At 37.3% G+C, this 14,413-nt stretch overlaps 1 protein-coding gene across 1 annotated transcript; it reads right to left on the bottom strand.

Moving 5' to 3' along the window:
- Positions 1-3,325: 3,325 nt before the first annotated feature.
- noxo1a (NADPH oxidase organizer 1a) lies at positions 3,326-12,882 on the bottom strand. Its single transcript, XM_059348613.1, has 8 exons — positions 12,531-12,882; positions 12,364-12,444; positions 9,875-9,947; positions 8,959-9,142; positions 7,762-7,946; positions 6,818-6,934; positions 5,426-5,543; positions 3,326-4,513 (listed from the first exon to the last, which is right to left on the bottom strand). Exons 1-8 carry the CDS (start codon positions 12,594-12,596, stop codon positions 3,727-3,729), a joined length of 1,611 nt encoding a protein of 536 aa, XP_059204596.1. The 5' UTR covers positions 12,597-12,882; the 3' UTR covers positions 3,326-3,726.
- Between the last annotated feature and the right edge of the window lie 1,531 nt (positions 12,883-14,413).

The following is a 14,413-nucleotide window of genomic DNA, read 5'->3' as shown; positions in this document are numbered from 1 at the left end:
CTCACGAGATTTGTGAGTTATCCAAACTTATATTTGTGACCTATGGGGGCAGTAAAATGAAAAGAAGAAGAGGAGGAGAAGGAGGGGAATGGTAAGCAGCCAGAATTAAGTTGCAGGGGCCTCCAAGTCCTCCTGCAGCAGTCTGTCCCAGCTGCAGAGCCTGAGTCTGCAAATTGCTAACAGGCTAACAGTTAGCTCTGTAGCAGTACAGTGTGTATGTGCTGCTGCTGCAGGAGGTGTTCACTTAGCAATCTCTGTTTGTTTACACTAAGCACCGGACACTGTAATTAGCCATGCCGGTTAGTTAAAGATCGCTATGTTTATGATCATTAGTCATGCTGCTTTGTTTATGATCACCTCCTGATGTTGTGCAGTTAGCGACGGCGGCCATAGTTGCGTCTCCCGTCTTTAATCCGTTGCTTATGTGATCGCGGTCGAAACTGTCCCTAAGCGATTACAAGACGATAGAAAACCATACGTCACCTCCTGAGTAGCATTAATCTCTCTGGGGGATTTTATTTATTTATCTTATTGTAACTTTTATAAATTTTAGTTTTAGTTTCAATTTGTGGAAGTTTATTAAAAGCTCATGCTTACATCATGCATGTAAAGAGTTATAATAAAACATTTCAAAATACATGTGCAGCTCGGTTAAATAAAAGCCTGTTGGTCCAGTCATATATTTTGTCATTGTAGTTTTCTTAAAATCTCGTCTTGTCTCGTTCTCGTGGACTCAATATCGTGTCTTGTCTCGTGAGCTGAGAGTATCGTCACACCCCTAGTATATTGACATCAACCACATCCACATCCATGGTTGTTGGTTTTTGGGTCCCTGATGTCCCTTGATCCTACAGGGAGCACATAAACTATATAGTTTAGGCAAAAATTGTGGGAAAATGTGTGTAATTTATGGTTTAAAGAGGTCATGTGACCTCTGTGTTTGTCAGAAAGATACAACTTTGGGTTTCTAATATTGGCCACAAAAAAAATCACTCAGAACGTCATTTCCTGGCCCTTTTCCATCTGGAAAAAATATATATATTCCTACAAATAGGTGAGTAAACCTTCATTTTTGATAGTTTCATGGAATTTGTTTCCTAATTAAATAATGGAAACTTAAAATACAACTGTTGGCCTGAGGCAACAATGAACAATTATGGAATCAGCGTGGCAGCATGAGATATTGGTAGTGTGTGTTTAGGTATATACATATAATGTTCAAAAGCATACCATTCATAATAATTTTGTTTTGATCTTTACAATTTAACAAAGATATATTTGATGTTGGTTGCAGTAAAGTTCAGGCTATTACTATACTCTGTAGACCATAGTCTATTATTATCGTGAACTTTAAATGTTTCTTCAGATTATGTTTTTTTAGTCTATTTTAAGACAAAAAAAAACACTCAAACACAAACAGTTTTTTTCTAACTGGCATCATTAATGCGTACCATAGAGAGCTAAAAGAAAACTGTTAAAAAAAAGCATTTAAAATATGACAGAAGTTTCTCCCAAAATATTTTTTATTTGTTCCAAGCTCTTCAGTAACATGAGAATGCAACAAAATTTACATGGTCAGACTCTGGAGCGTATATTCAGTGTAAACATTTAGCACTTCAGAAGGAAATAGATCAGCCTGAACACTCAGGTATTTCAGAGAAACATTGACATTTGCTGCAATCATGAGAATAAATCAAACTCTTTATTTCTGTGTCTCTTTATATCTCAATGTACATCCATGTATTAGCCAAAATACACTTTGTATATTAACACTACGCAAGAATATTACACCTCATTGTACATCCCACTTTCACACACAACCTCATTTGGCCAGAATTGAAAAAAATCTACTTAATCTCCCACTAAACGAATACATAGTTCCTACGGGCGCTGCACTAGTGCATATAAGGCACAATACAAGCTTCTTCCACTATGGAAAATAAATGAAGATTTAAAACAGATAGTATAGAGTTAGTGGTATGAATCATTGGTTTAATAGTATTTACAGATTTAGCTGAAGACATTGTTCATTCTTTGCATCCTTGTTTGCAATCTCTCTTCAAAGGTTAGCCAAACAACATTAACAAAACTGTTTGACAAGCCACATTCTTTTCCCACAGTCAGCTCAGTGCATCTGGTGCAGTCAGTGCTTCCTGATTCTTTCATTGTAGTCTGCAGCTCTTTACACACTTTCACTTCTGAATGCAGTCTTGCCATGATTTCTTTTTCCAATTCAAGTTCATAAGCGGGTGTAACAAGCCAAACTGCATCCTTAAGCCACAGATTTGATTAAGTAAGAAGCAATTTACACGTAAAAATCACTTTTGCAATTTACTGAATTGTAAATGTGTGAACAGATTGTATCATAACTTAAAAACTGAGGCCTTCCCTGACTCATTTTATATGTAATTCTATGTAGTTCTTGCAGGGAAATCCGAATGATTATTAAGTTTCTGCATCTCCCTGTGTACCAAGTTGTCTTTCTTCTGCTACATCACTAACATCACTAACAGTGTACAACACCAGCTAATGTTAGCTTAGAAATTTAGTCTGTTAACCAAAAATGGCACACACCACAACAACAGTCCATCAAAGTCCACATGATCACACAAAAAAACAAGTTTTATCTAATGAATCCCATCTGACCAAACAGTAATGTGAACTAGTGTCTTTTTTCCACTTAGCTTGCTCTCTGCTAACGTTAGCAGTAACAGAATACCATTCAAGTGGATATGTTAGCTGGCTAGCTGTTAAAACTATTTCACCATCTAACAAGAGCCATGATAATAAATGGTCTGCACTTATATCACGCGTTTATCCAAAGTGCTTTACACTACAGACTGCGCTCATTCACCCGTTCATGCACAAATTCATACTGGTGGCAGAGGCTATCCTACAACGGTGCCACCTGCCACCAGTGGGAATTCATTCACACACTGGTGTGACAACGCAGCATCAGGAGCAATTTGGGGTTCAATATCTTGCCCAAGGATACTTCAACATGTAGGCTGCCATGGTCAGGGATCGAACCACCAACCCTCCAATCAGTGGGTGACCGCTCTACCAACTCAGCCACAGCCGCCAATAGTAACTTACGTCTTATGACAAACTGTTGATTTCAGCTAATAATAAATGATTAAATGGCACAAAGAAGGGTGTAACAATTGCTTTCTACTAGCTTAGAGTGAGGCCAACTAACTGTAACCTATGCTAAGCTAAGGTTAGCCAGCTAGCTGTAAATTAGCAATGATAACTTCTTTAACTTAACCTAAGTTAACTGATGAAGTATAGAGAGGTGGTATGAATCATGAGGTTGAGAACTCCATTTTATTTTAGTGTTTACCTCAGTGTGGGGTTCTGCTGCTACCATTACTTATTTAGGAAGATATTGTACAGCCCTAGGTCTTTGTAACAAGTTTTCAAGTGATGCTACCAACTTCTCCTGAATGTTTGTGTATGTACATTTTCAATAGGCCAGTGTCACACTCAGTCTCCCTGTGTAATATGTCTTATTTTTAGTGTATTATAGAGCTGAAGTGTCAGGGATTATTCACTCAAAAAAAGAAAGATGGAGAAGTTAGTGTTGTAGAACAACATGTTTGTCACATCACTGTTTCGGCCGATTGCTCAAGATACTCGCCTTACAGAGCGGGGTGCAGCCTGCAGTTCAGGGCTTTTCTCAAAATTGCACATAGTATCTTTAATAGTAAACCATCAGTAGAAACTTCATCGACTCATTATCTCCGTCTGTGTGGGTGTCTGGGCGCCTTTGGCTGCGTTCTTGCGGGTGATAGTGGTGCACCGGGTGAGGATCTCCTGGGCTCTCGGTCTGGGCGGCACCTTGGGCGATGCTGGCCCCTTGTAGAGGTTCGGATCGGAGACGCTGGGGACCAGTTTCCCCTCTGTGGCGCTGGTCGGGCTGAGGCGGTTTCTCGGCATGGGGGGCGGCGTGCGGCTGAGACGCAGCTGGTCGCTGGCGTAGCTCTGGCTGACACGCAGCTGATCCTCGTTGTCACTTTGGCTCATGTTGAACGACGAGGAGCTCCCCCAGGAGGAGTTGAGCTCCTCGCTGAAGTCGTCGCTGTCGCTGATAAAACTCCCCTCGCTGTCTGCTCGTTGGAACCGGTCCTGTTGATCCTCGTCTCCGTCCATCTCCACTCTGATGACGGGCGGAGGCGACTGCATTGCAGCCGTAGGGGAGGTGGTGGCGCTGGGAGCAGGAGACGGGGTTCTGGCTGCAGGCTGAGGAGGAGGAGCTTGTTCAGACATGATGTCCAGAGAGTGGGATCTCTGCTGTCTGTTTGGGGACCTGGGGCGGGGCGAGGGAGACCGGCTCTGGGGAAGTTTCAGCTCGTTTCCTTGTAAGAGGCCGGACTGCTGCTCCAGACTCGGGAGTCGATTTGGGGAGGAAGGACGAGGATCTTGGTTGTGATGCGGTGATGTCATGCGGAGATGAGGGTTGTTGTAGGGCTGCAGGTACATGGTGGGGATGTAGCCTGCTTTACCATTGTATCTGTTTAAAAACAAAGAAACTTTTAGATTTGCCTGTTTTGTATACAAGAAGGGGGGGAACAGTCTTCCCTCCATAATAAGGGAATGTCCCACTTATTCTTCTTTTAAAGGAAATCTAAAACAATGGCTCAAATCACATCAAAAGTGTGACCACTAACTGGACTTGAGACGACTTGAACATTAGTTTTTATTGCATAGTTATATCCTGTCTGGGTCTGTATGTGTTGTGTTGTTTGTGTGTGTTGTCTCCTCTATTTGTATCTTACCTATTTACTTGCTTTCTTTTATATTTTAATTTTAAAAAAAATTTTTTAGGGACTACGGATGCAAACTAGCAGCTTTGCTATAATCCGGCATATTTACAAAGTTGTTTTTCGATGTTCATTAATGTGCACTGTCCCTATCCAAAAATAAAGTATTAAAGTAAAGTAACAACAAAGAATGAAGGGTTGAAACCTGGATCACACAGCCACCCATAATAACTTACGTCTTATGACAAACTGTGTTGATTTCAGCCATAATAAATGATAAAATGGTACAAAGAATGGTGTAACAAACAAAATAAATTAAAGCTGCAAGCAGTGATGAACTGGCCCGAGCAGAGTGACCTGATGATTATTTGTTTCTTACCAAGATAAAAAAAACTTTAGATTTAGAAGTGTTAGATAATTTATCTTGTTTTAAGAGTTAACTTCTTATTTTAAGCGTTCAACATGCTTATTTCTAGATTTAACAATCTTAATTTAATAAATCTTGTCAAGTGAAATTATCTGTCCATGCAGCAAGATCATTTCCCTCAGATTTAGTGTTTTTATCTTGTTTTTAGACACGCCTTTTTTGCAGTGCAGTTTAAAGTGTTGAGAATTTTGTCATGATAAGCTTGTCTTTTTAAAAAAGCCAACGTGTTCAGTACCTGATGAGCCACCAGCCGTTGTCAGACTTCTGCAGGACCTCCACCATTGCACCGATGACCACGCTTATCTCATCACTCTTGGTGGCCTTGTAGCTCTTGACTGCAATGTACAGCATTCCTAAGAGTGAAACAAACTACTTTAATACAAAACATTGTTACATGTTGACTGACATTAACATGTAAAACTGCATGCAATATACTATAGTGTATGTAAATAAGTAAGACTGTCCTTGACTACAGATTTCTTATGCTACCTATACACCAGAAGACTTTGATGTCCCTGTCCGGCCAGCGTGAGGTTACCCCGAATTTAGAAATCAATACAACCACAGTGCTTTTATTTTGAAGGTGATTTACGTATGTGTGTGCATGCATAAGCACCTGCACAGATTTATCTTGTTAGAAACACTTTGCTTTTTGCACAGGGTAAATAAATTATTTGTTTACTGCATAACATACATGCTCTATATTGTTTTCGTGGTTTGAATGTATATGTTGTGTTTAAAATAAATTGTTTTTTTACTGCTTTATTTGACTAATTCCACATTAACATAGTCTTTTCATAACATATATTCGTACCACTAACACCCCTTAAACCATATAATTAACTGCATTTTATAAAGCGATGAAATTCATATTGAGCAGAATTTAGTTCAGAGTATTGGTCCGGCCCTCTGCAACCTTTACTGTATCTATCAACAAGTCCTCCAGCCATACGACCATATATGCTGTTTGTTCCTACCCTCAAATACGACCCACAGGAGTGTTTCTTACTTGAAATAACAGGACATGAACACCTGTATACTGGGTCAAAGTCCTGTATTTGTTGGATCCACCCCCCACCAGCCCTCCCACCTTCTTAAAGTGGACTGTGTTGTTCTTTATACACTGTATACTCACTTATGTCCCTCGTGTCCGGACCGAAAAAGGTAAAAAAGCATTCAGTTTCTCTGCCCCCTCTGCTTGGAATACCCTTCAATCTGAGCTGAAACTATCAGAACTTATTCCTTTGGGAGCATTTCGCACAACTCTCAAAAAACGTCAATGTAAATCTTTTGCACAGTGCTCATGTTCCTAATTCGCTACTGTATTTATCACTGCTGCACTTTATACTGCTTATTTATGCTACCTATTTATACCGCCTATTCACTTGCACTTTAGTACTTTTAATATGTTGGACTTTTCGCTGCCTGTTTATTGTTATTGTTCGTCTGTCTTGTAACTTTTGACGTGTGCTGCTGCCTTCTTGGCCAGGTCACCCTTGTAAAAGAGGTCTCGATCTCAATGGGTTTTTTTATCTGGTTAAATAAAGGTTAAATAAAATAAAATTATGCCTTCATGATAATTACAGCCACTACGAACCAGTGGGGGCTCATAGATCTATAGACGTACCTCTCTCAGAAGCTCCATCTATGTCATCTTCATCATCATCAAAGTCATCTATCTTCTCCAGGTATGGGGCAGGGAACCAGGCCATCCGCTTCTCTTCATTCTCCACAAGCCACCAGCCTGAACCAACACAACCACACATGGATTTAACATTTAGCATTATATGTGCATTGAAGAGGTCTATTTCAACCATTAACCCTTTGATGCACAACATATTGACCCCCTTCTGATGCATAACATGGGTCAAAAATGACCCTCATTCATTCCCCATGTTATTTAATGCTGCTGTGTGTTTCTGTGCTCTATCTTTTGATATCAACTTATTTTATGATTGAATATTCCAAGTATTCTTTGAATATCTTGTTTTTTTGAGAACAGCAGATCATTACTTCCACTTTGCCTCTCATACTTTATGAAGAAAAAAAGTGTTTGTATTAATACATAGCTAACTACTTGGCTAAGTAGCTTGCCAAGCTAACTAGTTAGCCAAGAAGTTAGCTCAGTAGTTAGCTTAACAAGTTACTTAGTTAGCCAAGAAGTTAGCTTAGTAGTTAGCTTAACAAGCTACTTAGCTAAATACTTAGCCAAGAAGTTAGCTTAGTAGTTAGCTTAACAAGCTACTTAGCTAAATACTTAGCCAAGAAGTTAGCTTAGTAGTTAGCGTAACAAGCTACTTAGCTAAAAATGGATATGGGTCATTTTTGACCCATGTTGTGCATTAGAAGAGTAGTGACACAAAAAGGGATTTTATTTAAAAATTAATAAAGGAAAACATAAAAATTAGGATGTATGATGATCAAAAACAAACAAATTGAGGAAAACCTGGAATACTGAATGATGAAAATAATTTATTGCAAAGATATAGAACATAAACTCTGTCGGGTCACTTTAGACCCATGTTGTGCATCAAGGGGTTAACACAATGCTGAACACTGAAGCTCAGTCACCTGCTTTGTCTTTGATGAGCACGTCTACTTTTTCATCCAGCGCCACTTTGAACGGTTTGTTCTTGGTGTCTTTGGTCTCGTACGGAGCCACACACCTGTACGTCTCTGTGACGAACGGCTGGGTCACGTTACCGACCTGCTCTCCACTGGACCGGATTTCATCTTCTGACGGCATGATCATGATGCTGAGGAGGACAGACGCAGGTCAACATGGAGGTAAATTACAATCCAGAAAGACACAGAGCAGCTCATGCACTAGTGTCAATTATAATCAGTAGAACAGAAATTTCCCTGGTTACTTCCACAAAATTTTTAGGAGTTCTGATTGATGAGAGATTAAGCTGGAAAGAGCACATCAACCGGGTATGTGGTAAAGTTACCATATCTCGTTTTTTTCCCAATTATTTTACATTATTCTACCTTTTTTATGATAATAAGATGAGTCCCCAAGGGGAATTTTTTTTTTAACACACAGTTTCAATCAACTTATAGCAAAGCAGTACACACAATAATAATAAAAAGATATGTGAAATATTGCACATGACACACGCTATAAGAGATATGAATGCATAGACATTATAAATTACAATGTAAATATATAAAATATAATAACAGTAATCCTGTGCATACTACACTGTAAAAAATGTTTGTAATGTTTGTAATTATACTGTAAATTAAGGAATAATGCAAAGCTTTTAAATTGTAGAAAACACACCGTTTTTTTTCCATGTAAAATTAATGGAGAAGTAATTCATTTAAATACCATCCTGTCACAAGGACACAATTACACTAAAAATAAAGGGACTACCCAGTCTAAACTACAGTTTTTGCTGATTTTTACATTTAAATTTACAGTAGAAAACCTATTTATTATTAACCTATGTATTTTTAACGTTAAAGTTCTGGCAACCACAGCTGCCGTAAATTTAACAGATTTTTTTTTTTTTTACAGTGAAGTGTTGGGGATAATTTATTTTTCAGGTCCATTATTCCCAATTGAATATTTTGTAAAGGTTGAACACCTGCTGCAAATCCCACTGCAGTCTGAATGTGAAATATTCAATAAAAAATATGTTTTTTATAGCAAAATTTAAAGACAAATATAGTAGAAAACACATCTAGCTAAATTGTATACTAAATTATGTCCTTGTTTTCATATGTTTTATAGAATCTTAAATTATATTTAAGGGCATTTACCTGTTTTTGGAGAACTCCGGCTGCAGGTCCTGGGCTTTCGGGTGGAAGAACTTGATGAGTTCTGCAGACTGAGAGACTCGCGGGTCGCAGCTCAGAAGTTCATCACAATATTTCTGCAGTAATTTGAGGCGCAGCAGCGACTTGGTGGGAGTTTTCTTCTGGCCTCCCCGGTTCGCCTTTTTACCTAAAAGCAGCAAACAAGAGGGACGTTTCAAGTCAGAATCCAAACAGCCTGAAACTGTGACTCGGATTATCTGCAGCTGTAGTAAATGTGCTGTATAATTTACAATAAAAATCAATAAAAATCGGTCATTGTGACAAAATTACAGTAGTTAAATCATTACTGTAGAAAAAACACAGTAGACAGTATGAAAAGTAAAGTAGACTACTGTATTTTTCCATTTTTATCATAATTTTGATCAGAATCAGTCCATACAAATGCTGTTCATACAAAACACAGTATGGAAATCAATTGTAAAACAGTAAATATATTAACATTATTTTATTTAGTGTATAGAGTAATTACTTGCAATTACTAGTTATTTCTATAAAAAATAATGACGAAATTATTATCAAATTAACAGCATTGTTTACTGAGCTGTATTGCCATAAACAGTACCATTAAAAATCACAATGTTTAACTGTTTTTTTATTCTTACAGTAAACAAATCAGTACTGTAAACACAACTAAAAAAATCAGTGTTTATTTTAATTTTATTTTACAGTAAAGAAACCAGTATTGTAAATAAAACTAAAATCACAGTGTTTAATTGTTTTTATTTTACAGTATACAAAACAGTACTGTAAATAAAAATACAGTAGTTCTACTGTAAATAATAATTACAGTAAGTTATTTGTTAATTGCTGCCAATAAGTTACTGTAAAAATCACAGTAAATTCTTTAGTGTGCACATACCTATAAATTTGGGGATGATTCGGTCAGACTTCTTGGTTTTACTTGCGGCTGGGAATGCTTTCTTCAGTTCTTTCTGTCATACGGAAATAAACAGTTAACACAATCTTTAATTAATAACCAACAAAGTAATCAGGGGTTGTTTCAGATCAGGGTACACATCGCCGGTAAAACCGAGGATTAATGTTCCGTTAGTTCGAATATTTTCATTGCAGCACACATAGTAGTGAAAAGTGCATGCAGTGTGGAGTGAAGACGAGAGGAGTGTGGTGCAAAGATGAATGAAAGTTGAAAAAGAAGTAGCATTTGGATGCATTTTTACACTTTTGACAACATGAAAGCACAGTGTCGGATTAGTAAAGTGAAGCTCTCCTGTATTTAATTTCTATTTTTTTCAGTACTTTACTTGTTTTGTTAGGTGTGTGTTCAAATTAAAAAAAAAAAAAAATGTCAATAGATGTCCTTTTTTTAATTTCTATGATTAGGTTTTTATAGGCATTTTCTATCTGCTTTGTGTAGCAGAGTGGTTCTTAAAGCAAGTTAAAGAGTTAACAAGGGATTTTACAACTGGAAATGCAATTGGCTACAGCAATTTATTGAAATTTAAGTGATATCACAAGTCAAAACAGTGCTAAATTTGGATGAATTATAAAAGGTATAAGTGGTAAAATGAAGAGCCATTTGGGAGCCGAAACAGCCGGCTGTTCTTGGTGATCTGAGACAAATGATCCGAATCACTAAAAGAGCCCAAATTCCCATCACTAGCACATAGAGAGTCCGGTGGCTAATGGTGCGTTCAAGGCCTACACGAATGTCAGAATTTTCAACGTTGTTCCGAGCTCCAAGTTCCGACGCTCAGTGTAAATTAAACACACCATAAGGCGTTACGGTAAGAACATTTTAGACCTGCCTTCAAAATAAAATCAAACGCATGTAGCTTTCAAAATAAGAGCACATGGATGTATTAGCAGAGTCCACCACAGAATTTGCAAAAAGACTGCATGGGAAAAAAAAAATCAGTCTGGTTTCCGCTCTGCCCACAGCACAGAGACAGCCCTCGATGACATCAGATGCCGGTTCTCCCTCCTCATTCTTCTCGACCTATCCGCTGCATTTGATACAGTTGACCATGACATTCTGCTAAACCGGCCTCACCTCACTACTGGACTCACTGACACTGTGATCCACATCCAAACCACATACAGTTACCTGCGGAGTCCCCCAGGGGACAGTCCTTGGCCCCCTCCTCTTCATTCTCTACCTCAGGGATGGGCAACTTAAATGCTGCAGGGGGCCACAATTTTTCATGGACACTACCACAGGGCCACATATAAGACCGTGCACTTCACCAGATATGATGAAACTGCCATTTTAATTAAGTTAACAGTGCAGTAACTTAACATATTTCATGCTCAAATGCATGTAGAACAGTATAAATAGGAATACAAAAAGGTTTGAAGCAAATAAAAAATAACCACTTACTGTGATTTCTTTTTTTTCTCGGTGCAAGAACAGCAGACCAACATTAATTGCAAGAAGTAATTTTGAGCATTTTTACACTGCACTTTTAAGATTTCATGCTCAAATGCATGTAGTGGTACTGAGGGCCACTTCAAGTGAGGGTGCGGGCCATATGGGGCCCCCGGGCCTCCAGTTGCCCATCCCTGGTCTACCTCATCTTCCTTGGACAAGTAATCAGCCGCCACGAAATCTCTATTCACTGTTACGCAGATGACACACAGCTCTATGTTAAAGCCACAGCTGCAGCTCCACCTTCATCATCATCATCGTCATCATCCAAATCAAAACTCACCACCCGTCTGGAGGAGATAAAGGTGTGGATGGAGCACAACTTCCTCCAACTCAACAGCCTTAAAAACCGACGCCATTATGATCGGCACTCCTCATCAGACCAAGTCATCATTCATAACAAGCATCACCTTCTCTGGCCACAACATTCCCCTCTCCTCCTCCTCCTCCTCCTCCTCCTCTTCCTCAGTTACCAACCTTGGGGTAAAAATGGACCCTCAACTCATCTTTGAGTCACACATCATGACCAAAAAAAGACACAAAATTACAAAAAAAGACACAAAATTATCAAAAAAAAAGACACAAAATTACAAAAAAAGTAATTAAAGGGACCTTCCACACACAACATGTAAAGTGCCATTCATATAAAACTCACATTAAACTTTCATATCAAGGTGGGGGCCACAAAATATCGCCACGAGGGCCACAAGTTTGAGACCCATAGAGAACATAGAGTTATATATACTGTATATGTGTATAAATGTCTATATGTTTATATGTACATCTGTATAATGGTTTGTATGTGAGTATGTGTATGTATATATGCATCTAGCCTACGTTGTTGTTATGTATTATGTTTATTTTTCAGTTCGAAATGAAGAATTAATACATGAACATTTTAAATTAAATTAAAACAACTACATCTGCACATGCGCAGAAGAGAGAAAGCATTTTGTACTCACGTGCATTTCCTTGAATTCCTGAAAAGTTCTGTAAACCACAATATCATTCTGGTCCGACCAAAGCACGGAGGACATGTACATCTGGAGGAGAAACGGGCGGGTTTAGATCACGCTGCAGAAAAACGAAAATTAAATAAAAATAGTATAAGAAGAGGAAAACTCCTTACTTTGTTCTTCTCCTTGTGCATGACTCCAGTGAGGCGGACACTGATGGGATACCGCTGCTCCTCCATGGTGAACAGACAGAAACAAGAACAAGGTGTGTAGTATAGTTGTGTGTTTCGTCTCTGAGCCTCGTTCTGCTCTGGTTTGAAGCGCAGATGCTCCACAGGTGTATTTATAGTGTGCTACCTGCACCTGCGCAGGTGTGGCGTCACGGAACACAATGCATCCTCTGCAGGAAACTCCAGCGTTTCTCCACAGATACTGTCAGGCATTAAAATACTGCACGTAGCCTCAGTGTCACAAACAGGTTAGGCTTATATAAGCCTAAAAAAAGACACAAAATGACAGAAAGAAATTAATTACTTAAAAAAGACACAAAATTACAAAAAAAGACACAAAATCACCAAAAAGACACAAAATTACAAAAAAAGACACAAAATTACAAAAAAAAGACACAAAATCACCAAAAAGACACAAAATTACAAAAAAAGACACAAAATTACAAAAAAAAGACACAAAATGACAGGAAAAAAATCACTTAAAAAAGACACAAAATCTAAAAAAAAAAGACTAAAAAAAAGACACAAAATGACTGAAAAAACACTAAATTACTTAAAAAAGAAACAAAATGACCAAGAAAAGACATAAAATGACCAAAAAAGACACAAAATTATTTTTTAAAAAGACACAAAATTAAAATGAATATATATATATATATATATATATATATATATATATATATATATATATATATATATATATCCACACTGCAAAAAAGGAGTGTCTAAAAACCAGATAAAACAGTAAATCTGAGGGAAATGATCTTGCTGCATGGACAGATAATTTACCTTGACAAGATTTCTTAAATGAACCCTCTGGAGTTTGGGGCTATTTTGTTGGTTTTTGACTCCTTTTTATTCTGTCTGTATATAAAACACTTACAAAATTGTTTACCATGCCATGTTGGTATCATTGTTTTCAGCACAACCTCACTTATATGACCATTTTGAACACAAAAAAATCCACAAAAGCACACACACACAAAAAAACCCCACATAAAAAACATTTGAAAAAACACATTTTAAAACAACATTATAAATAAAAAACACACAAAAATTAAGAGAACACAAAATATACACATAAAAACACAAAAATAATTTTAAAAACATAAAAAAAAAAACACAAAACAACTACAACAACAAAAAATACACACAAAAACAAAAAATGACAAAAAACACAAAACACACAGATAACACACAAAAAAAACATTAAACACAAAAGGTTTTTTTTCTAAATGCATTAAAATTAAATTAAAGCAAAATTTGAAAAATCTCTGCAAAAAAAGTAAAATCATGTTACACTTGGCCGAGGTAGTTTTTACCTTTCCTGAAAAAGAGTTGATGCATTAAATTAGACATGGAAACTAAGAAATAAGCATGTTGAATACTTAAAATAAGAAATTAACTCTTAAAACAAGATAAATGATCTAACACTTCTAAATCTAAAGGTTTTTTTTTTTATCTTGGTAAGAACCAAATAATCATCAGGTCACTCTGCTCGGGCCAGTTCATCACTGCTGGCAGCTTTAATTTATCTTGTTTTAAGAGTTAATTTCTTATTTTAAGTGTTCAACATGCTTATTTCTAGATTTAATAATCTTAATTTAAGAAATCTTGTCAAGGTAAATTATCTGTCCATGCAGCAAGATCATTTCCCTCAGATTTACTGTTTTATCTGGTTTTTAGACACATGTTTTTTTGCAGTGTGGGGCTTTTTTCTAGAGAGATTCTATTGGTTTGAGTGCTGTTGTACATGCCAGTGACCAGCTCGTTAAACAGTCTATGTGTTAGAAGATTTGTGATCAGTTGATCAAATTGTTCCATGA

The sequence above is a fragment of the Centropristis striata genome, chromosome 13, assembly GCF_030273125.1.
Source record: "Centropristis striata isolate RG_2023a ecotype Rhode Island chromosome 13, C.striata_1.0, whole genome shotgun sequence".
Classification (NCBI taxonomy): Eukaryota; Metazoa; Chordata; class Actinopteri; order Perciformes; family Serranidae; genus Centropristis; species Centropristis striata.
The sequence above is the reverse complement of the archived record's forward strand: the minus strand, read 5'-3'. Positions and strand labels throughout refer to the sequence as shown.

Bases quoted from the DNA above. Each gene is read 5' to 3' on its own strand.
- noxo1a (XM_059348613.1), bottom strand. From the start codon at position 12,596: ATGGAGGAGCAGCGGTATCCCATCAGTGTCCGCCTCACTGGAGTCATG. The intron at 7,947-8,958 runs GTAAATGCCCTT...TGTCCTCCTCAG, and splicing joins CCGGAGTTCTCCAAAAACAG to CATCATGATCATGCCGTCAG. The intron at 5,544-6,817 runs GTACGTCTATAG...TTTCACTCTTAG, and splicing joins AGATGGAGCTTCTGAGAGAG to GAATGCTGTACATTGCAGTC.